At 42.8% G+C, this 22,807-nt stretch overlaps 3 protein-coding genes across 3 annotated transcripts; all 3 read left to right on the top strand.

Annotated features, from left to right (window-relative positions):
* Positions 1-6,293: 6,293 nt before the first annotated feature.
* Positions 6,294-7,286, top strand: LOC129250157 (uncharacterized). The gene has a single exon (XM_054889801.1). It carries the CDS (start codon positions 6,294-6,296, stop codon positions 7,284-7,286), a length of 993 nt encoding a protein of 330 aa, XP_054745776.1.
* Positions 7,287-19,184: 11,898 nt separating this feature from the next.
* LOC129250156 (uncharacterized protein K02A2.6-like) lies at positions 19,185-20,158 on the top strand. The gene is made up of 2 exons (XM_054889799.1): positions 19,185-19,301; positions 19,484-20,158. The coding sequence occupies exons 1-2, from the start codon at positions 19,185-19,187 to the stop codon at positions 20,156-20,158; spliced, it is 792 nt and encodes a 263-aa protein (XP_054745774.1).
* Positions 20,159-21,155: 997 nt separating this feature from the next.
* Positions 21,156-21,809, top strand: LOC129250155 (uncharacterized protein K02A2.6-like). The gene has a single exon (XM_054889798.1). It carries the CDS (start codon positions 21,156-21,158, stop codon positions 21,807-21,809), a length of 654 nt encoding a protein of 217 aa, XP_054745773.1.
* Positions 21,810-22,807: the final 998 nt, after the last annotated feature.

Raw genomic sequence — 22,807 nt, 5'->3', positions numbered from 1 at the left:
TGAATCTCTGAGTGACACGGTACAATTGGTTAGGATCCTGAAAAGGGATCCAACCGCATGCCTGGGTCCCTTAGGAAATCTGATGGCTCCTTCACGGAGAGCCAAAGTGAGGAATTAAGCTTGCAGATGGACTCTCAATTTCCAGGAAATCAGATAAGCATTGGCGGCAAAATCCCTCAACGAAAGAGGATGCTGCTTGAGCTACTATACCTTCTCGGCGTGACTGGTACTTTGCCAGATATGTGGTGAATGAAGCCGCCATTCGATTTGCCATCAAATCTTTTGGCGGCTACAAGTCCCCCTGACCAAATGGCATTTACCCAGCCATGCTGAAGGAAGGCGTAGAGTCAGTGACTGCAGCCCTGAAGAAAATCTTCACTGCATTCTTGGCACTGGCTTATATACCACGCTCGTGGAGGATGGTTAGGGTCGCTTTCATCCATAAGGTTGGGAGAGATGACTACACCAGCCCCAAAAGCTTTAGACCTATCAGCATGACCTCTTTCATGCTGAAAAGTCTCTGCACGGCTAGTGGAGTTACATATGCGTCAGAGATCGCTGAAGGTTCAACCACTCTCTGCATTGCACCATGCCGACTGCGTCTCCTAATCTAGCAGTACTGGACGGGGTGTACCAGTAAGGGGTCCTCCATCAGTTTGCCGGGGGCTTCGGGGTTGCCTCTTCGGGGACCTCCTGTTAAGCCTACATGGCAGAGAGGGCAAAGCAAGCGGTCCTTCTCCGACCTCCGTCTCGCGACCAAAATCCTGGAGCGCTACGGCGACCAAAATGCTTCTCAGCTATCTGAGAAACATTCCCAGACGCTTGAGTGGGCCAAGAAGGTTCTACGGAGGGCGGAAGAGGGTAGAGGAAAGGGAGTGAGTGCGCCACAAGGGGATTCGGGGGTAAAAAGACAACGATCCCAGGAGGAGGATGTCTCCCTCGAAAAGAGACCCAGGACTGACGGCGGCTTACCCAAATCATTTAGCGAAGTCGCTAAACAGGCAGGCCGTATCACTCTTGGAGTCATGGACAGCGCTAGAGGGGACGGCGCCATTTCAACGGAGGAATGGAAGAGAGTAGCGTCCGCCATCTCCGCTGTCTTCATGAGGGTAGTAAGGGAAAACCCTAGAGGGCCCTGCGGGGAAGCTATGGCTGATGTCGGCCTATATGGCGCATGAGGACGAGGTGGAGCCACCTCCGATGATGCTGAGGGAAGCCATGGCAGAAGCGAGGCGCAAGAAAACCGGCGTTATTGTAGGGACGGATGCAAACTCCCACCATACCTGTTGGGGAAGTTCCAACATAAATTCAAGAGGTGAGTCACTTTTTGATTTTATTTTAAACGAAGACTTGTTTATTTGCAACAGGGGTAAGGACCCCACTTCCATTAACGCAACCAGGGAAGAGGTGCTGGATCTTACTCTGGCCTCCTCCTCACTGTTAAACCGAATTTCCGATTGGAGGGTGCTTAACACTCACTCCTTCTCGGATCACAGGTATATTCAATTCTCTCTCACTGAAACTCGTCCAAAAAGACCCTCCTACAGGAATCTGAGGAGAACGGACTGGGATACTTACGGCAGGAATCTGCTAAACCTTCTCCCCGAAGCACCCAGGGAAAACTTAGATCTCTCGGAGGGAGCGATCGATGATCTGGTGGAGATCTTCACCTCAGCTTGTAATAAGACTCTTGAAAGCTCATGTCCACTTAGAACGCTCCCTAAGAAGGAGAAACCACCTTGGTGGACAGCAGAGCTCTCTGAGCTTAGGGCCTCGTGCAGGCGCCTCTTTAATAGGGCTAAAAGAATTAAGTCTCCCTCAGGATGGGAACTGTATAAAGTAGGACTTGGAATCTACAAGTCCGAAATTAGGAGGGCCAAGAGAGACTTTTGGAAGAACTTGTGTGGAAGCGTGAAGGGCTGTCATGAGTCTTCAAGATTCAGACGAATACTCACGAGGAGCTCGGCTCCCTTGGGATACCTGAGGGATGAATCGGGACGATGGGCGATGAGCGGCGAGGAATCACTAAAAATGCTTCTCGACGCTCATTTTCCAACGAATCCGGTATCCAGCAGCACCAGCTTGGGAAGTACGCCAATCTGTCTTCAGAACCGGGGCTGGCTGCTGGATGAGCACCGCTTGGCCTGGGCCATTGGCTCCTTCGGGTCCTTCAAGTCACCTGGTCCTGATGGCATCATACCTGCCCAACTACAGAAATCTGTAGTGGTGTCATGCCGCTGGCTGAGCCCTATCTATGCGAGCTGCATAGCTAGGGGCTATATACCGGGATCTTGGAGGGCTGTGAGGGTTGTGTTCATACCCAATGCTGGCAAAAGCTCACATGTCTCCCCTAAGGATTGTAGGCCAATCAGTCTCTCATATCGTTCTTGCTGAAAACCCTTGAGAGGTTGATTGACCTACACATAAGAAGCGAAATTCCTCGGGGGCGTTTGTCGCACACCCAACATGCTTACTGTAAGGGCAGATCAGTGGAATCTGCTCTGCACACAATTGTTAAAGATATTGAGGAATCTCTATATCAAAAAGAACTCGCAGTTGGCGCCTTCCTCGACATTGAGGGGGCTTTTAATAACGTTCTCCCGGAGGAAATCACGAAAGCTCTGGGTAGGCTGCGGGTCGGAGCCGACCTTTCCAGATTTATCTACAGAATGCTCAGCGACAGAACGGTCGTGGCAGAGTGGGACGGCGTCTCTTCCCGCCGGCAGGTGAGCAGAGGCACGCCGCAAGGCGGGGTTCTCTCACCATTCCTCTGGATCATTGTTATCAATGACTTGCTGGAGGAGCTGGTGAGGAGGGGCTGTAGGGTGATTGCCTTCGCGGATGATGTGGCATTAATTGTTAGAGGAAAGTTTATAGATACCCTGTATGATTTAATGCAGGGATATCTGAACGTAGTTGTTCGATGGGCAGCAGATTGCGGCTTATCAGTGAATCCTCTTAAGACGGAACTCGTCCTTTTTACGAGGAAATACAAAATACCTAGAGCTCAGCTCCCCTCGATGGGGGGCGCTCCGCTGGTGCTTTCTGACAAGGTGAAGTACCTAGGTCTAATCCTTGACAGTAAGCTGACGTGGAAGCCCAACATTGAGGAGAGAGTAAGGAAGGCAACAATCGCCTTGTATGGGTGCAAAGGCGCAATTGGCAAAAGATGGGGCCTCTCGCCCAGAGTTGTATTCTGGCTCTATAATACCATAATAAAGCCAATTCTGTTATATGGAGTCACTGTCTGGTGGAACTCACTAGAGAGAACGATATCAGTTAAAAAGCTGGAGAGAGTCCAGAGGTCTGCACTCATTGGAATCAGTGGGGCGCTTCGAACTACTCCTACTCTGGCGCTTAATGTAATGTTAAACGTGGTACCTATAGACATCGCAGGCAGAATTGCCGCTGCTCGTACCGCAATCAGACTGAGGGGCTCGGGCTATAAGCTCAACCTCACATATGGGCACTCAAGCATCCTCAGAAACTTTGAGTTCATCCCCTCGTCGACGGACCAGTGTGTGCCTTCGCCAAGTCCAAGTGGAAGTTTCTCCACCCATATTCCACCAAGGGAGGAGTGGACCGGGGGCAACACCTGGGGACAGGGCCTCGTTAACCTGTTCACGGATGGCTCGAAGTTGGACGGTAGCGTTGGAGAGGAGTATTCTGCAAAGAGCTCCCCATCAAACTCAAATTCAGGCTACCGGATCACTGCAGTGTGTTCCGAGCAGAGGTGGCCGCAATTAAAGAAGCAGCTGACTGGCTACTTACTTGCGTAACAACTGTTAAGAGGGTAAATATTTACTCCGATAGCCAAGCGACCATCAGGGCCCTAGGCTCTATTATGGTGCATTCGAAGCTGGTCAGGGAATGCCTGGTCTCACTCTCGATTGCATCAGAATTCTTCGACATAAAGATAATTTGCGTACCTGAAATGATTGTCGAGCCATGTACGAGGGGTGCAAAACACAGCACCCCGCTTCTCAGACCAAGCCTACTTCAGTCGGCTACCAAGACGACCTCTGGTGAGGTAATCAAGGCGGCCTCTGGAAAGGTTTCCTTGGGGCCTTTGGTAAGGCCGCCAAGGTGACCCCTGGTAATGATGCCCCGTTGACCCTGCTACCTGAGGGCGAAATTCCTTCTAGCAAAGATTGCCAAGAACGAACAAACCGGTAAATCGCACGAGCGGTACGTTGAGGACCGTGTGAAGTACGAGGCCGCAATCAGAGAGTACGAGGCCGCGACCGCAGCAAAACTAAATCAGCCACAACAACAACCACAACAACAGCCTAAATCGGCACGGAGCTTGGGTAAACGTAACCGCTCACAGGATGTGAGTGGACGCGAGGCCAAAAAGAGGGCGGCTTACAGTGAGGTGGCCAGAGATCATCCCCAAGTTGCCCTCGTGGACGCAAAAACCAATAGCGGAAGGGCGGTGTTACCCCTTTGGGATCCTATTGAGGGACGGCTATCGAGTATGGTCGTCAGACACCTCATAGACAAAAAAGGGCCAGCACCTCTCTTCGACTCGGGTGAAATCTGTCGAGGCTGTAGGGTTATAAAATGTGCCAATCAGTATTCGAAGGAGTTTCTGGAGAAGAGCCTTGCTACGGTTAGCAACGTCTGGGAAGGGCTTTCGCTAAAGCTCATCCCTGCCTCAGAAATTCCTAGGCGACCATGAGCTAGAATCCTGGCGCCGAAAATGGAGCTGGACAGTTCGGAAACTGTCCAGTGTCTCAAGCTACAGAATCCTGAGGTTCGTATGGATGACTGGTCTGTAATTAAAGTAGAAGAACCTCAGCAGCATAGCTCCGCCGTATTACTGCTGATTAACAACGAGTCGCTGGAGGCACTCGTAAAACAGCAGTTCAAATTTCGCTTTGGCCAAAGTGAAGATCTTCCCCGCCTCTGTTGCCCTGGACTAAGACTTGGAGAAATTGAGGGATGACACTAAGAAGCTGCTCGACGTTCTGCGGTTGTCTGGGACGGATGCAGATTCTGTATAGGGGGAGCAGTCGTAAAGGTAAGTAAAACTTTTCAACTGTTTGTTTAAAGTAGTTCAAATTAACCTTCGTCATTCTAAACTAGCCACCGATAACCTACTAGTCACCCTCCGTGAGGAGGACATCGATGTCTGCCTGATACAGGAGCCTTAGATCTGCCAGTAAAAAATAATGGGACTGAGGGACAGATCCTATGACTTTTTTATGTCCGAACTGATGGTAAGCCTAGGGCCTGCATCCTAGTTAGGAACACAATTAATGCCTTTGTGCTATTTTATTTCAGTTCACCGGATGCGACTATGGTCAGGGTGGAACCATCCAGTGGCAGTTGCTTCTGCTTGGTGGCTGCCTACATGGCCCATGACAGATCGGCGCCTCCAGAGGAGTTGCAACATTTAGTGGATACTCTCCAGCCCAAGAAAGAGAACATCCTGATTGGATGCTACGTGAATGCCAGACACACAATTTGGGGCAGTAGCGAGATCAATGAACGGGATGAGCCTCTATTTGACTCTATACTAAGCCGTAATTTATTTATCTGGAACAAGGGCAACTCCCCAACTTTTGTTTTCCCGGCATCGGAAACATCAAGAGGCTGGGAGGAAGTTCTTATTACCTTTCTTTCGACAAACTCATCTGCTGTTAGGGTTGAAAATTGGACGCTCTCCCGGAGGAACTCTTTTTCGGACCACAGGATGATCCTCTTCGAAATCAATTTGATTCGGGAGACCTTGCTACCCCGTAGGAACCCTAAACGAACTGACTGGTCTCTTTTCCACAGGGTTTTCTTGCAAGAACCTGAACAACAGTAAGTTTTTGACTACCACTAGGGAACATCTGGATATGCAAGTTAGACACTTTGAGAGGTCCTATCAGATTGCCTTCAAAGGGGCCTGTCCAGCATCCTTTAGCAAGAAAGACTTTCCTCACTGGTGGAGCAAGACGCTGACCGACTTGAAAGAGAAGGTTAGGAGAGTCTTCAACAAATGTTACCAAATAAAGAACTTTCAAGATTACCGGGGAATTTTGAAAGAGTATAAGAAAGCCATTAGAGATGCGAAGCGTACCAGTAGGGGTTTGGCCAGTACCAGTAAGGGGTTTTCCCCAAGTTTTCCGGGGGTTTCTGGGGCTTCATTTCAGGGGTTCCTTGCTAGGCCTAAACGGCAGCCAGGACAGATCAGGAAAGCCTCCTCTGACCAACGCATAGCCGCTAAAATCCTAGAACGCTAAGGCGGCCAAAATGCTTCGCAGGTACCTGAAAAGTTTTTAAGGACGCTTGAGTGGGCCAGGATGGTACTTAGTGGGGCAGAGAAAGGCCGAGTGGAAAGGGTGGGTGCGGTAGCACCGCCAGTAGAATCGGCAGTGAAGCGGCAACGCTTTCAAGAGGAGGAAATTCTCCGGCCGAAGATGCCGAGGACTGGGGGCGGTCCGCCGAAATCTTTTAGCGAAGTCGCTAAGCAGGCGGGATCCATCACTCTGGGGGTGGTCGACAACAGCAGGGAAGATGGCGCCATTTCCAGGGACGAGTGGAAAATAGTGGCATCGGCCATCTCTGCGGTATTTATGAAGGTGGTAAGGGAGAACCCTGGACCTCCACCGTGCTGTGAGAGTGCCGGGTGGCACCGCGGCACCTTTAAGCGAATAGTGTGTGCCGATGAGCGGTCGGCCACAATGTACAGGGCGGCAGTAGCTCTGGTGGGGGAGGTCTGGAAGGGAGCCAAGCTGGAAGCTGTGGACAAAAAGGACCTACCTCTTCGTCCGCGCGCCCGGGTCTGGCTTCCCTCAGAGCCCTCTGCTCCAGAGGATATGGAGGAAATCCTCCGTTACTGTAACCCCAAACTTCGCACGCATAACTGGAACGTAGTCAAGGTGGAGAAGTCCAAAGGACATTTTCGGCAAGCGCTGATTCTGCTAAATGCAGAGCCCCTCGGGCCTCTCGCTGAAACTAAAGGGATCATCACCTATGGCTTTGAGAAGGTAGTCATGAAGGTTTACCAGACCGATGCCAGGAGTGATGTTTCTGCAACTCCGGTAATGCTGGGAGGGGATAGGCCCACGGTAGAGGAAGCTCCCGTGGAGATGGACGTGGAATCTGTCATGTCGGATGGGGGCAGTGCTGACGACGCCCGCTCTCTAGCGGGGTCAGTCTTCAGTATCGGGCAACTGTTCGACAGGGCGGAGGAGGAGGGGCTTTTGGCCTCGGATAGTGAGGAGGCTGACCTCAGGATGTTGGAGAAGATTATTGAAGATGAAGATGCTTCAAATAAATCTCCAGCACTCTAAGGCAGCTTCCGCAAACTTACTAATCCAACTTGAGAAAGGTGGAGTCGACGTAGTCCTGATCCAGGAGGCGTGGCTGAGCAGTAGCGGTATCTCTGGAATTAGGACGAAAAACTATTTACTGATGGCTCACAGTGGTGCAGGTAAACCAAGATCCTGCATACTCATCAGAAAAGAACTAAAAGCATTCATTTTGCCTAATTTCAGCAATGAGGACATTGTCTCTATAAGCCTGGAGAGCACCACCGGGAGACTCTGGCCGATCTCAGCCTATATGGCGCACGATGACGAGGTGGAGCCACCTCCGTTACTGCTAAGGGAGGCCCTAGCTGAGGCGAGGCGGAGAAAAATCGACGTCATTATCGGAACCGATGAAAATTCCCATCACACTTGCTGGGGAAGTTCGGATATCAACTCAAGAGGTGAGTCACTTTTTGATTCCGAGCTCACGGAAATCAGGGCTTCGTGTAGGAAGCTCTTTAATAGAGCCAGAAGACTTAAGTCTCCCTCGGGATGGGAACTGTACAAAGTAGGACTGGGAATTTACAAGTCCGAAATCAGGAAAGCGAAGCGAGACTCATGGCGAAGATTCTGCGAAAGCGTGGAAAGCTGTCATGAGTCCGCGAGATTCAGACGTATTCTCTTGAGGAATTCCACGCCTATGGGGTACCTGAAAGACAGCTCGGGGTGGTGGACCATGAGCAGCGAGGAGTCACTCCGGTTACTCCTTGACGCCCATTGTCCGACAAATCCGGACTCGCTTAATATCGGCTGGGATAGGACGCGTAGCACTCCACGCACCCACCACCGCTGGCTGAATAAGCGACGCCTGGCTTGGGCGATTGACTCTTTTAAGCCCTTCAAGTCACCTGGGCATTATACCGGCTCAACTGCAGAAATCTGCTGAGGTATCTTGTCATTGGCTTCTTCCGATCTACGCGAGCTGCATAGATAGGGGCTACATACCCAGATCTTGGAGGGCTGTGAGAGTAACTTTCATACCCAAGGCAGGAAAGATTTCACATGTATCCCCTAAGGATTTCAGACCAATCAGTCTCTTCTCGTTCCTCCTAAAAGCCCTGGAGAGGCTGATTGATCTGCACATAAGGAGTGAAATTCCTCGGGGGCGTTTATCGTACGCTCAACATGCTTACTGTAAAGGCAGATCGGTAGAGTCTGCTTCGCATAGAATTGTTAAGGATATCGAGGTGTCCCTCCACCAGAAGGAGTTCACTGTGGGTGCCTTCCTCGACATTGAGGGGGCTTTTAATAATGTCCTCCCGGAGGCAATCACCAGGTCGCTAGGTAAACTAGGAGTCGGAACCGAACTCATAAGGCTTATCCACACAATGCTTACCAATCGAACGGTCGTGGCAGAATGGGGTGACATCTCTCTCCGCCGGCAAGTGAACAGAGGCACTCCGCAAGGCGGTGTTCTCTCGCCACTACTCTGGGTTGCCGTACTTAACGGTCTGCTGGAGGAGCTGGAGGGGAGGGGCTGTAAGGTGATTGCCTACGCGGATGACGTGGCACTTATTGTCAGAGGCAAGTTTCTAGATACTATGATGGAACTGGTGCCGGGTTATCTGAATCTAGTTATAAATTGGACCGCAAATTGCTGCCTATCTATAAATCCTCTGAAGACGGAGCTCGTCTTATTTACGAGGAAATACAAAATACCAAGAGTGTTTCTCCCCTCAATATCGGGCGCTCCGTTGGTGCTCTCTGACAAGGTGAAGTACCTGGGACTCATCCTTGACAGAGGTCTTACATGGAAGCCAAACATTGAGGAGAGAATCAGAAAGACAAAAGTCGCCTTGTATGGTTGCAGGGGCGCTATCGGCAAAAGATGGGGCCTCTCGCCTAAAGTCACTTTTTGGCTTTATAACACGATTATAAAACCAATCTTGCTATACGGAGTCCTTGTCTGGTGGAACTCGCTAAAAAAAATGGTATCAGTTAAGAAGCTGGAGAAGGTACAAAGGTCTGCCCTCATTGGAATCAGTGGGGCTTTCCGTACCACTCCTACTCTAGCGCTTAACGCTATGCTGAATGTGGCGCCCGTGGACATTGTAGGAACAACTACCGCTGCACGCGCCGCAATCAGATAAAGGTGTTCGGGCCATAGCCTAGACTTAAGTTACGGACACTCTAGCATTCTGAAAACTTTGAGTTCATCCCTATGGTGCTGGACCACTGTACACCCACGCTAGGTCCGAGCGGACCTTTTTCTACTCACATTCCCTCAAGGGATGAGTGGGCGGGGTGCAACATTCGGCGGCAAGGCATGGCAAACATGTTCACGGATGGCTCGAAGTTGGACGGAAGGGTTGGTGGGGGAGTATTCTGTAAGGAGCCTCCCATCAAACTTAAATTTAGGCTCCCGGACCACTGTAGTGTTTTCCAAGCGGAGGTATCCGCAATTAAGGAAGCGGTGGACTGGTTGCTCAATTCGGTAATTACCGTTAAGGAAGTAAATATCTACTCCGATAGCCAATCGGCAATTAGGGCCTTGGGCTCGCTATTTGTGCGCTCGAGATTGGTCGGGGAATGTCTGGCTTCTCTCTAGATTACATCCGAATACTTCATCATCAGGCTCATTTGGGTTCCCGGGCACAGCGGCGTAGAGGGAAACTGCAGGGCAGATGAGCTGGCTAGACAGGGAACTTTGGAGACGGTTTCGTCGTGAAATGAGAGAATTGGGGTTCCCCTGAGAACCTGTGGTCTGCTCCTGGAAAGATGGGCCTCGAGTCAACTCAGCGAGCGCTGGGCTACTGCGAAAACGTGCAAGGTCGCGAGTTCCTTCTGGCCGCGGATAGATCGGGGACGCTCAAGGGAACTCCTAAGGCTAACAAAACCCCAGCTCTCAAATTTGGTGGGCATCCTTACCGGACACTGTCTGTTAGGTGTTCACGCCGTAAGACTTGGGATTGCCTCAAGTCCGTTCTGCAAAAACTGTCTGGAGGACGAGATGGAATCATCTCAACACCTTCTTCTCAGCTGCCCTGCTCTCGTCTGGCAAAGACTTAGATATCTGGGCTCTCACTTTTTCGCTACGCCTGCGGATATAGCCGGTGTAGATATCATAAATTTGGTGAAGTTCATTAGTAGCTTGTTACGGCTAACTACGAACGTAAATCAGCCCCCGTTGGCGCCGTCGTAAAAATGTGTAGTCATCATCGTTTCTAATCCCAAGGCTCCTTATTCCTTTCCATCTCCCTCCTCCTCTCCCATGTATGGCACCACAACGGACAAATTTACTAACATTTGTCCAAGTGAGCCCTTTAGCTAGGGCAGCCATTTAACCTAACCTAACCTCCATCGAATCCGTGAAAGACTCGGGCAGACTCAGCAGGATCCTATCCAAGGACCGCTCCTGTAAAACTCTTGTCAAAAGAGAGAACGGGGAGTGGGCTCAATCTGCAGGCGAATCCTTAAAAATCCTTATTGGTGCCCATTTCCCGGAAACTCTATTTCTCCAGTCTGTAACGAAGACGCGAACCGGCAAGAGGGGTTACCTGCGATGTCCCTGACACCTGTCCTGTCCGTCAACAGAACAAACTGGGCAATCGAGAGCTTTTTCCCTTTCAAATCTCCAGGTATCGATGGTATCATGCCAGTAATGCTTCAGAAGACTAAAACCGTGGTGGTTCCCGTTCTTCAAAAGATCTTCTTGGCGTGCATCTCGCTAAGCCACGTTCCTGCTAGCTGGAAGAAAACCAAAGTGGTTTTCATTCCTAAGGCAGGAAGGAGGGGCCACGTCCTGGCCAAGGACTTCAGACCTATAAGTCTTACCTCCTTTATTCTCAAGGTAATCGACTATCACATCCGAGAGCACTGTGAAACCAGACTTTCTCCAGCCTAACACGCTTACCTGAAAGGGAAATCTACCGAGTCAGCCGTACATAAGGTAGTTGGGCCTAGTGCCTAGTTTTGTGGGTAGCTCTTCAGAAGGGCTACAACACCACGAAATTAGAGAGAGTGCAGAGAGCTGCATGTGTGGGCATCACTAGTGCCTGTAGAACATGTCGCACTGCTGCGCTCAACGTTATTCTTCACTTAATTCCTGTGGATCTGCAGGTTAAATCCATTGGAGACAACTTCCTGTAGGACATAGTAGCATCTTGAAGCAGACTGGGCTTTGAGGGTTGTGCTAGGGCTATCTTTCCGAGCAGGCCAGATGGGAAAGAAGGGAGAGTCGGTACGGATATAGATGCCTCTGTATTCACTGACGGATCCAAAATGGAGTCTGGAGTGGGAGCGGGGGTTTACTCTAAATCAGCCAGCATTTCGGTCTCCTTTAAACTACCGGAAACAAGCAGCGTTTTTCAAGCAGAGGTCTCGCGATCCTGCAGGCATGCAAAATGCTTCGGGATCGCATTTGGGAGGGAGACATTAATATTTTTTCCGATAGCCAAGCTGCAATCAAGGCACTGTCGGCGCCGTATTGCAGCTCTCTTCTCGTGAACACCTATAAGGAGGAACTCAAACGTGCAGGAAACATTTCCCTCATCTGGGTACCTGGGCACAGGAATATAGAGGTAAATGAAATTGCCGATGAGCTTGCCAGGAAGGGTTCGGCAGAACCGGTTCCAGCTGTCCCCTTCTCAGACATCGGTATCCCCTTGGCCGTCGTTAAAGGGAAGCTACACAATTTCTTTCTAAACAAAGCGCAATACAGATGGAGGTCTGTCTCATTGTGTGCTATTTCAAAAGCACTATGGCCTCAATACGATAGAAACAGAACGTTTAAGTTGATGGGAATACCCCGCCATTCAATTTCCAATTTCCATGCGGAGAAGCTTAGAATTCCGTAGAACCCCTATTACAGAAGCTGTGGGGATCCTGCAGAGAAAGAGACTTTGGAACACTTTCTCTGCAAAATGTCCGGCTCTGGCGGCTAGGCGCTTGAGATTCCTTAGCGTGCCCTTTGGGGATGACTTGAAGAAATTCTCCAGCCTAGATAACTTTTCTCTCCTCCGCTACATCAACAGCACTGGATGGCTGTAGACGGGTTTCTCTCCTCCCTAAATCCTTTCATAGGTAGTGGTCCACATTATGGTATCAAAACGGCACGAAGGTGCTACTTGTAGTGTACCTGGGGTACTCTTGCCATCTTACCTACCTACCTACCAATGTAATTATAGTTGGGTAGTATGATTCTTTCGGAAACAGTTGATCTTACCAACACTGCTCACAAACTATAAATAGAATAAGCTTTATGCCATTGACAGAGTTAATATAGCAATATAGCAAAGCTAATAAGCTTTTATAAAGCATAATTGTAAGATAAGCACTGATCCGCACATAGCTTAAAGCAAAGCTTTTATAAAGCATAATTGCAAGATAAGCACTGGCCCGCGCGGACCAAAAAATGGAATACCATTAAACTGGGCTCAATGAATACAGTAAAAATGAATACACAAACTGCAAGATAAGCATTGGTTCGCGCGGACTAAAAAATTAAATGTTTAAATTTATTGAATAGTTTTTTGTAATTCTTCTTTATAAGTTTTCGTAGGAAACTTCAAATTTGACCTCTCTGAAGTTCAAATTTATAAAATTTACCTAATATTGGTTCATAATTTAAATCTCTTATTAAATTGTTATTGGATTAGAAGGATAAACTTTAAAAATATAAAATATTTCTCGAGTCCAATTAATTTTATATTTGTTTTAAAATAGTTTTTTATGTGACTGAATTCTTACTTTATCTCCGATTTTAAAAACTAGTTTTTTTAAATTATTTCTATTATATATAAAACAATTATCAAAAATTGATTGTTCATTTTTTTTATTTACTTCACAAGGTTTCATACCAATAGTTCTATGTACATCTTTGTAGTTATATTCATATAATATTTTATCAATTACATCAATCCAATTAGTATTTTTCTGAATTTCAAGTCGTACTTTTAGTTTTTCATTAATGGTTCTATTAAATCTTTCTACAATTGAAGATTTCTTTTCACTAAATATTTGATACATTTTAATATCATATTTATCTAGAACTTCTTGAAAATATTTATTTAGAACTTCTTTACCAGAATCTGTATGAAGTAATTTTGGTGCACATCCTGCTTTTTTAATAATATTTAAAAATGCTTCAGAAGTTCTTTTTCCATCCTTCTTTTTTAATGGTTCTATATAAGCAAATTTAGAAAATGTATCAATTACATCAAGCATATATTTGTGTCCTCTATTAATTCTAGCATTAACATAATTAGTAAATCTGCTGCCCATAGTTCATTTATGCCTTTAGTAATAATTTTTCTTCTTTCAAAATTATTTCTTACTGGTTTAAGCAATTCTTTTGCTATTTGAAAATCATTATATTTTTTATAATTTGATTTATCTTTTTCCATTTCTATATAATAAAATTTTTTTTTTTAATTAAAAACGATGATATCAGAAAAAGGTGTAAAAGAATATATTAAAACACAAAAAGAGTTGAAAAATAAACTTGAATTTAAATAAAGTAATAAAACAAGAAAAAATTAATGAAGATCTTCAAGCAATTATTCAACCATTAAATCAATCAGTTATTAATGTTCACAGTTTAAATGATAGCTTTAAAAATTTAATAGAAGAATTAAATCAATCAAATCAAGTATATAAAATAAAATGGACATGAAAATATTTCGAAACCAATTGACAATATCAAACACGTTTAAAAAGGAAACGACTCGGAAAGCGAATATGTTTCGACAGAGTCGAAACCGTTTGACGTTGACGATTATGTGACAATATTTTTGGTATAGGATCTGAAGATGGAAAAATTTATGGATTGGTAATACTGAAGTAAAAATTAGTAGTAATAATATTATTTTAAATAATAAAACTTATAGGGTTATGGGAATTAACAACTTTAAAAGAACCATCAACATCTGTAACAAATAATGATTTACAAAATTATGAAGAAACTAGCAAACCCGGCCCCCTTCGCTGGGCACACTAAAATAGAATAGATATGGTTTAGAACAGAAAATATATGATTTTCATATTACAATATTTATTTCTTTATTCTTTATTCAAGCGCTTTGGCATAAACAATATTTTTTGTTTTTCTATTTGTTTTTGAGTAAATATAAAATATAAATTGAAAATCAGGAAAAAAGAAGATTGTTTTTAAATTTCAAATCAACGCAAATGAATAACTAAGAAACAATCGTCTTTTTTCCTGATCATCCATGAATTTTTCGTTTCAATTTATATGTTTTATTGAGCATTGGAACTTTTTTAACCATTATCCATTTAAATTTTTTCAAAAAAAAAAACGAAAAAAAATTTTTTTTCCACGAACACATAATTTCATTCGGATTTCACATTAAATTCTCAAATTTCGTAAGAAATTATTCACTGTTCCAAAATCCACTCCAAAAATATTCACAAACAATTTTTACATGTTGCACTTACGTTTTTTCCTTATGGCATCCAAATCAGAAAGAAATATTGACACATTGTAACTCACACTGTCAATTTGACAGTTCAGTTCCGCCTCAAGAGTTAAAAAAGTAAGCGACATTATGGCTGGTTCAAAAAACGCTGCACCCGTTGCCAGTGCTCCGAACTACAACCAAACTTTACGAAACCCATTTTGAATACTTACTTAACAATGTGCGTAAGTTTGGTTTAATTCGGTGCAAAGACACGGCGGGTGCGGCATGAAAAATACTCTGTACTGAAGCATTCACCAACAGCTTTCATTTGATACCCATATTGTACATACACGTCCGAAGGTTACCCGGGTCCACGTTTTGACCTATATCTCGAGACCCTATCTACCAATAAGTATTCAAACTATACGGAAATCATCTTCAATACCTACTTAACAATGTGTGTAAGTTTGGTTTAATTCGGTTCAAAGACATGGCGGGTCCACGTTTTGGCATATATTTCGAGACCCTAGTCATCAATAGGTATGAAAATTACCCCGTATTAAAGCACTTATCAACAGCTTTCATTTGATATCCATATTGTACAAACACATTCTAGGGTCCACGTTTTGGTCTCTATCTCGAGACCCTAGTCACGGAGCGGATGGAAATACTTTGAACTAAAGCATTCACCAACAGCTTCCATTTGATACCCATATTGTACATACACATCCGAAGGTTACCCGGGTCCACGTTTTGACCTATATCTCGAGACCCTATCTACCAATAGGTATTCAAACTATACGGAAATCATCTTCAATACCTACTTAACAATGTGTGTAAGTTTGGTTTAATTCGGTTCAAAGACACGGCGGGTCCACGTTTTGGCATATATTTCGAGACCCTAGTCATCAATAGGTATGAAAATTACCCCGTATTAAAGAACTTATCAACAGCTTTCATTTGATATCCATATTGTACAAACACATTCTAGGGTCCACGTTTTGGTCCCTATCTCGAGACCCTAGTCACGGAGCGGATGGAAATACTCTGAACTAAAGCATTCACCAACAGCTTTCATTTGATACCCATATTGTACATACACATCCGAAGGTTACCCGGGTCCACGTTTTGACCTATATCTCGAGACCCTATCTACCAATAGGTATTTAAACTATACGAAAACCATCTTCAATACCTCCTTAACAATGTGTGTAAGTTTGGTTTAATTCGGTGCAAAGACACGGCGGGTCCACGTTTTGGCATATATTTCCAGACCCTAGTCATAAATAGGTATGAAAATTACCCCGTATTAAAGCACTTATCAACAGCTTTCATTTGATACCGATATTGTACATACACAACCAAAGGTTACCCGGGTCTACGTTTTGACCTATATCTCGAGACCCCAGTCACGTAGCGGCATGAAAAATACTCTGTACTAAAGCATTCACCAGCAGCTTCAATTTGATATCCATATTGTACAAACACATTCTAGGGTCCACGTTTTGGTTTCTATCTCGAGACCCTAGTCACGGAGCGGCATGAAAAATACTCTGGACTAAAGCATTCCCCAACAGCTTCCATTTGATACCCATGTTGTACATACACATCCGAAGGTTACCCGGGTCCACGTTTTGACTTATATCTCGAGCCCTATTTCCAAAATAAAATATAATCCATGTTACTCGTGGATGATGTAGCTTTCGAATGGTGAAAGAATTTTTTAAATCGGTGCAGTAGTTTTTGAGCCTATTCATTACAACCAAACAAACAAACAAAGTTTTCCTCTTTATAATATTAGTATAGATTATATTATCAACATATGCTTACATGCAAAATAATGATAAAAATTCTAAGCGTATTAAGTCTAGCGTTGGAAATAAATATATGCACTTTTTTAGACCAATATTGATGGTTTAAACTCAAAAAATAATCTCTGAAAATCATCATATTAAATCAAATTAAAAATTAAAACTAGTTTACCTACTGAATATGTTCGTTTTGCGACCCGTTCACAATGTGAGCGTGTCTTTTGAAATGATATTGATGAATTAAAAGATAGATTAAATCTGTTGTTAGGCGAGTATAATGCAGAAAATGATAGTCCAGAAATACATAATGAAATTATGAATATTATTGAGCAATTAAGAGAGGAAAATATATGGACTGTTTAATTAAATTACACATAAATTTAAATAAATTAAAAAAAAATTATTCTAATAAATGGGAATTGATAAGTTTGGACAAAAATCTTTTTCTGATTTAAATTCATCTAACGAATATTCTCTTAATAGAATAATATCGTTAGAAAATGAAGTTGAAGAAATTCGTTCTAATAGTGATCAATCAAAAGAGTAAATTAGTAGATTTAAATAAACTACTTCAAAAAGAAATCGGTTTAGTTACCTATGTACATTTCCTATTTCATAATGTCCCCAGGGTAATTTATAAGTATGTTTCCTTCGAAAACTGTTGACATTATTATCATTTAACTTATTTTGCATTTCATTATTATTCAACTTTTTATTAAAATAAAACTTATCTTCATAGGGTGACAATCCTATTTTATTTTCTTCTATAGTATATTATATAGTTTCATATCATATGATCCAATATTATGAACAGTTTCATTTGTATTTTCTAAATTAATTTAACAATTTTTATAGTTTTCAATTGTTAACTTGTTTTTATTGTTTTTCTTTATTCCTTTACAAACTTTTTTATCACAAACGTCTGTTTTAAATGCATACATTTTACTTCTAAGTCCACAAAATTCTCTAATTGGTATTCCATTATATCCATCTTTGAAGTTTCCTGGTACTTTTTTGTTAATATTAGATTTTAAATTTTTAATATAATTGGAAAACTATCTATATTGTCTCTGGTATCATAATTATCTAAATCATCTTTCATTTCAGCGTAAATATCAGAATCATCACCAACAAATTGCCCTTCAAAATAAAGAATAAATGAATCAGTATCTGTTCCTAATTACTTCATTCTATTGCCAAATTTATTTTTCAATTGTCCATACATTTTAAACATTAATAATTTTTATAAATCTAAAATATTTTGACCTCCACAGACAGGTTTATTTAATTTAATATTAGAATTTTTACCAAACACTACACACATATTACTATCTATTACACCGCGTTACACACATTCTGTCCTATGAACCAAATATACTTTTTCGGAAAGGGGATAAAAAATAAAAATACACGTGTATCGGCGATTTTCATGTACACGTCACAATTTTTTTTTTGTATTTTATAACGAGCAATTCTTGTATGCATATGCGGCTATTCACGATCTCAGGATTAGCTTAACGGATTTGAATGAAATTGGGCACACAGATAGTGTATCACATTTCTAGACTTTTCACCTAGGTATTGCCACTGACAATGTTTCACAGGGTTGCCACCTGTTCGAAATTAAAAAAAAATTGCCTGAGATATGCCGATGTGGGTATCAAAAGAAAGGTATTAAACTCCGCATTACAATAGAAATATAAAACCCCGAATTTTTTTATTAATTTTATTATATTAAAATTAAAAATTGTTACATTAAAAATTTTAAAAGCATTTAAGAAAGTTAGGCCGTTTATTTTTGCGTTTGTAAGCATTTGTGTCAGTATCGCGACAAATAGACCAACAGTATTCGCCAAGCATATGCGTAATGTCTTGTCCTTTAAAGCGCTTTTCAATAGCCGCAATGTCCTGATGGAACCTTTCGCCATGTTCATCGCTACAACCTCCTAAATCACCAGGGAAACTGTTGGCAACGCAGTTTTGGTCATGGCCTGTGTTGGCAGCGCAGCTGCGAGATAGAACGTGCTAGGGTGAAATCTGACAACCATTTTGGTCTTTTTAATTAAATAAAAGAATAAAGAAAGCGAAAACGAAGTTTCATTTCATCAAGATCCGGAAATCCAACAGTGGCGACGAGGAGGTGATTTTTTTTTAGAAACGAAAACAAAAAAGTTAAAATGAATCAAGAGCAAAGCAAGCATTTTTCAACCAAATGCAAAAGCAAAGGGAACAAGATAGCGCGGCTATGCAAGCTCTTATAACACAGCTCATTTCATCGAGATCTGGTGACACATTCGATGGTCCAACAGTAGATTTGCAACCAGGGCGAACAATGGATACGCTAGCGTCCAGCATCACTGAATTCGTTTATGACCCTGAACTTAACCTCACTTTTGAAACGTGGTACGCTCGCTACGAAGATTTGTTCTTGGTAGATGCCAATAAGCTCGATGAAGCAGCAAAGATCAGACTCCTATTAAGAAAACTAAGCACTAGTGTCCACAGCAAATACGTTGACTATATCTTACCTAAACACTCAAGATAATTTGAACGCATGGGGACACAAAGAAGGATATTGCAAAATAAAATCAAGATCGACAGCAAAACAAAGCACCTGCAACAAGGGTCAAAATAAAGGTTACAACAAAGGGAGAACAAACACACAACATTTGCGAACGAACAGTATATACCAAGCAAACAGTATTACAACAATGTCGCAACGTAAATATGTGAATGTGAAAATCAACAACGTGGAAGTCAAGCTCCAGTTTGATACAGCGTCCGACATCACAATAATTTCGAAAGCTAATTTCAAGAAATTACAACTGGTGAGTTACCCCTGTACACACAATTTGTGAGCAAAGTGGAGCTGAACGGAATAACAAAACTCCTGACGTGTTTTGTCACTACAATCAATCTTAATGTGTTTGGTTTGGATTGGATATCTGCATTTCAACTCGAGGATATGCCTCTCAGTACTATTTGTAATCATATTTCGTCGAAAAAACAGGCAAGTATCGTTCCAATACAAAAAACTTACGATAAATCACTACTTAAAGATTTTTATCCAGCACTTTTCGACAAACAACTAGGCATCTGTAATAAAACTAAAGCGCATTTAGTTGTAAAGGCTAATTGTCAACCTGTTTTCCGTCCAAAGCGAGTCGTCGCTTACGCAATTCAACACCTGGTTGAAGCAGAATTACAAAGACTGCAAGATCTAAACGTAATTTCTCCAGTTAATTACTCAAATTGGGCTGCGCCAATTGTGGTAATAAAAAAACCAAATGGGAGCATACGCCTATGCGCTGACTTTTCGACAGGTCTAAACGATGCTTTGGAAACTTATCAATATCCTCTGCCTCTACCTGAAGACATTTTCGCTAAACTTAACAATGCTACTGTTTTCAGTCATATCGATTTATCTGAGGCATTTCTCCAAGTAGAAGTTGACGATTCTTCCAAAGAGCTTTTCACAATAAACTCCCATATGGGTCTATTCAAATATAATCGCATGGTATTCGGCGTTAAGACATTTCCAGCAATTTTCCAACAGATAATGGACCAAATGCTGGCAGGTTTCAACAACACGGCGGCATACATCGACGATATTTTTGTTTCGGGTAAGAACCAAGCAGACCACGGCGCAAATTTGCGCGAATACAGCAATACGGTTTCAAATTAAAAATAGACAAATGTATATTTTCTTATCACGGAATGGCCTACTTAGGGTACGTTCTCAATAAAGACGGCATTAGTCCAGATCCGAAGCACATTGATGCAATCAAATATATGCCAGAACCGACCAATCAATCAGAACTAAGATCATTTTTGGGTGCGATAAATTTTTATGGGAAATTTATTAACCACATGCGAGATTTTCGAGGTCCATTAGACGAGCTGCTACAAACGAATAAAACGTGGCGTTGGACAAACGTTGAGCAAACATGTTTTGATAGCCTAAAACATATTTTACCATCAAAGCTTCTACTAACACACTATGAACCAACAAAAGGTATAATAGTGGCAGCCGATGCATCTAACTATGGTCTCGGAGCTGGTATTTTCCATGAATTTGAAGACGGCTCATTAAAAGCGATTTGTCATGCATCAAGATTGCTTACGCCAGCAGAAAAACATTACAGCCAAATAGAGAAAGAAGCACTGGCAATTATTTTTGCACTTACAAAATTTCACAGAATGATTTTTGGTCGAAAATTTAAACTACAAACTGATCACAAGCCTCTACTTGCCATATTCGGTAATAAGGCGGGAATCAGTGCACACCAAGCAAATAGACTTCAGCGATGGGCAGTTAAATTGCTTGCATACGATTTCGACGCTTGTTACGCTTGTCATGCTTGATAAGCAATACACTCAACCCGTCAGAAGATTATGTTATTGCAGCAATTGTATTTGAATCTGAAATAAAGCAAATTTTAGATGAATCGAATAACAAGTTGCCGATTACAAGTAAAATGGTCAGATACGAAACAGCGAAGGACCTAATACTTTCAAATATTGTTAGATATATAACTGAAGGGTGGCCAATCAAATGTGACAATATTGAATACAAGCCGTACTTTAACCGGAAAGACAGCATAAATATAGTCGAAGGTGGTTTAATGTTCGGTCGACGAATTATAATACCAACAATTTTCCAAAGGCGTATACTTAAAGAAATGCATCGTGGTCATCCAGGAATACAGTATACTAAAGCCATTGGGCGCAACTACGTGTATTGGTCGAACATCGACGCTGACATTGAAAATATGGTCAAAACCTGTCCGAACTGCATCGCAGCGGCCAAAATGCCAACGAAGACGAGTTTACATCCCTGGCCAAAGCCTTCCGGACCATGGGAGCGACTTCATATTGATTATGCTGGTCCAATTGATTCGTATTATTATCTTGTAGTTATCGACGCGTTTTCAAAATGCCCAGAAGTAATTCGAACAAAATCGATTACAACAGCGCTAACGATTTTTAGTTTGAATGAAATTTTTGCTAGATTTGGATTGCCGAAAAAAATAGTATCTGATAATGGCACTCAATTTACCAGTCACCAATTCCAGCAATTTGTAGCAGAGCACGGCATTCAACACATTCGCAGCAGTCCTTACCATCCCATGTCCAACGGTCAAGCTGAGAGGTTTGTGGATACTTTCAAACGGGCACTAAAAAAGTTGAACGGGGAGGGGGTATCTGCACAAAATCTTATAGTACTTTTACAAGTTTACAGATCCACACCAAATAAGCAGAACGAAGAAAAGAAATCACCGGCCGAAGTGTTACTCGGAAGACAGATACGACTAAAACTCGATTTGCTTAAGTAAACTTTTTCTACTGAGCCTGCACTTTATAGCGATAAACAACTTAAAATGAAAAATCACGGTGCTAAGCAAAAGCATTATGAGATCCAAGACGTTGTTTTTATAAGCGTGCACACAAGCAAAGACAGTTTGAAATGGATGAAAGGAACGGTGGCTGAACGCATGGGGAAAGTTTTGTACAACATACGATTGCAGAATGGTAAGATTATTCGATGTCACGCGAATCAAATGCGAAAATGTTTTGAAGGAAGCTCATCAGTGATGGAAAACGAAGCTGTATGCAATGACAAAAGACTGGCGGAAGCGTTTCAATTATATGAAATTGCACCACAGCATGTTTTAAACCATAATCCTACACCAGCTAATAATCCAAACGAGGCGTTGGAACAGTTGGAACAGGTACCATTACCATCACAATCTGAGATTGGAACAACTAACAATGAGCAGTCACGCGATAATGATATGTAAAGCATGGGGACTGGAAACCAAACCACATCAGTGCAACCGTATGTACGACCGCAACGTATTCGTAAACCAGTTGACCGTTTTAAACCAACTTGAGAAAAACTTATCCGATAAATATACTAAAAAAAGGAGGTGTGTTGGCAACGCAGTTTTGGCTATAGTGTGTGTTGGCAGCGCAGCTGCGAGATAGAACATGCTAGGGTGAAATCTGACAACCATTTTGGTATTTTTAATTAAATAAAAGAATAAAGAAAACGAAAACGAAGTTTCATTTCATCAATATCCGGAAACCCAACAGAAACAATCTAAATTATTGTGAAGGAAATGGACCTTTAGCGACATTAATATGCCCATTTCGCCATATGCCAAAATCATTTCTGCAACAATATTTTTATTTTTTATTTTTATATTTTTATTTTAAAATCAGCCGCCACTATTTTTCACGGCTTAACGCGTGATGCAAAGAGTTCGGCTGTTCGCTTTGACAAATTTCCTTCTCGTACAAGGTCATTGAAGTCGGCGTGCCTTACTAAATG

This window comes from Anastrepha obliqua, chromosome 6 (genome assembly GCF_027943255.1).
Source record: "Anastrepha obliqua isolate idAnaObli1 chromosome 6, idAnaObli1_1.0, whole genome shotgun sequence".
NCBI classification, from domain to species: Eukaryota; Metazoa; Arthropoda; class Insecta; order Diptera; family Tephritidae; genus Anastrepha; species Anastrepha obliqua.
The sequence above is the reverse complement of the archived record's forward strand: the minus strand, read 5'-3'. Positions and strand labels throughout refer to the sequence as shown.

Coding starts and splice junctions, on each gene's coding strand:
- LOC129250157 (XM_054889801.1), top strand. CDS start 6,294: ATGGTACTTAGTGGGGCAGAGAAAGGCCGAGTGGAAAGGGTGGGTGCG.
- LOC129250156 (XM_054889799.1), top strand. CDS start 19,185: ATGTCGCAACGTAAATATGTGAATGTGAAAATCAACAACGTGGAAGTC. Junction 19,302..19,483: donor ATTTCAAGAAATTACAACTG/GTGAGTTACCCC, acceptor TCGAAAAAACAG/GCAAGTATCGTTCCAATACA.
- LOC129250155 (XM_054889798.1), top strand. CDS start 21,156: ATGCATCGTGGTCATCCAGGAATACAGTATACTAAAGCCATTGGGCGC.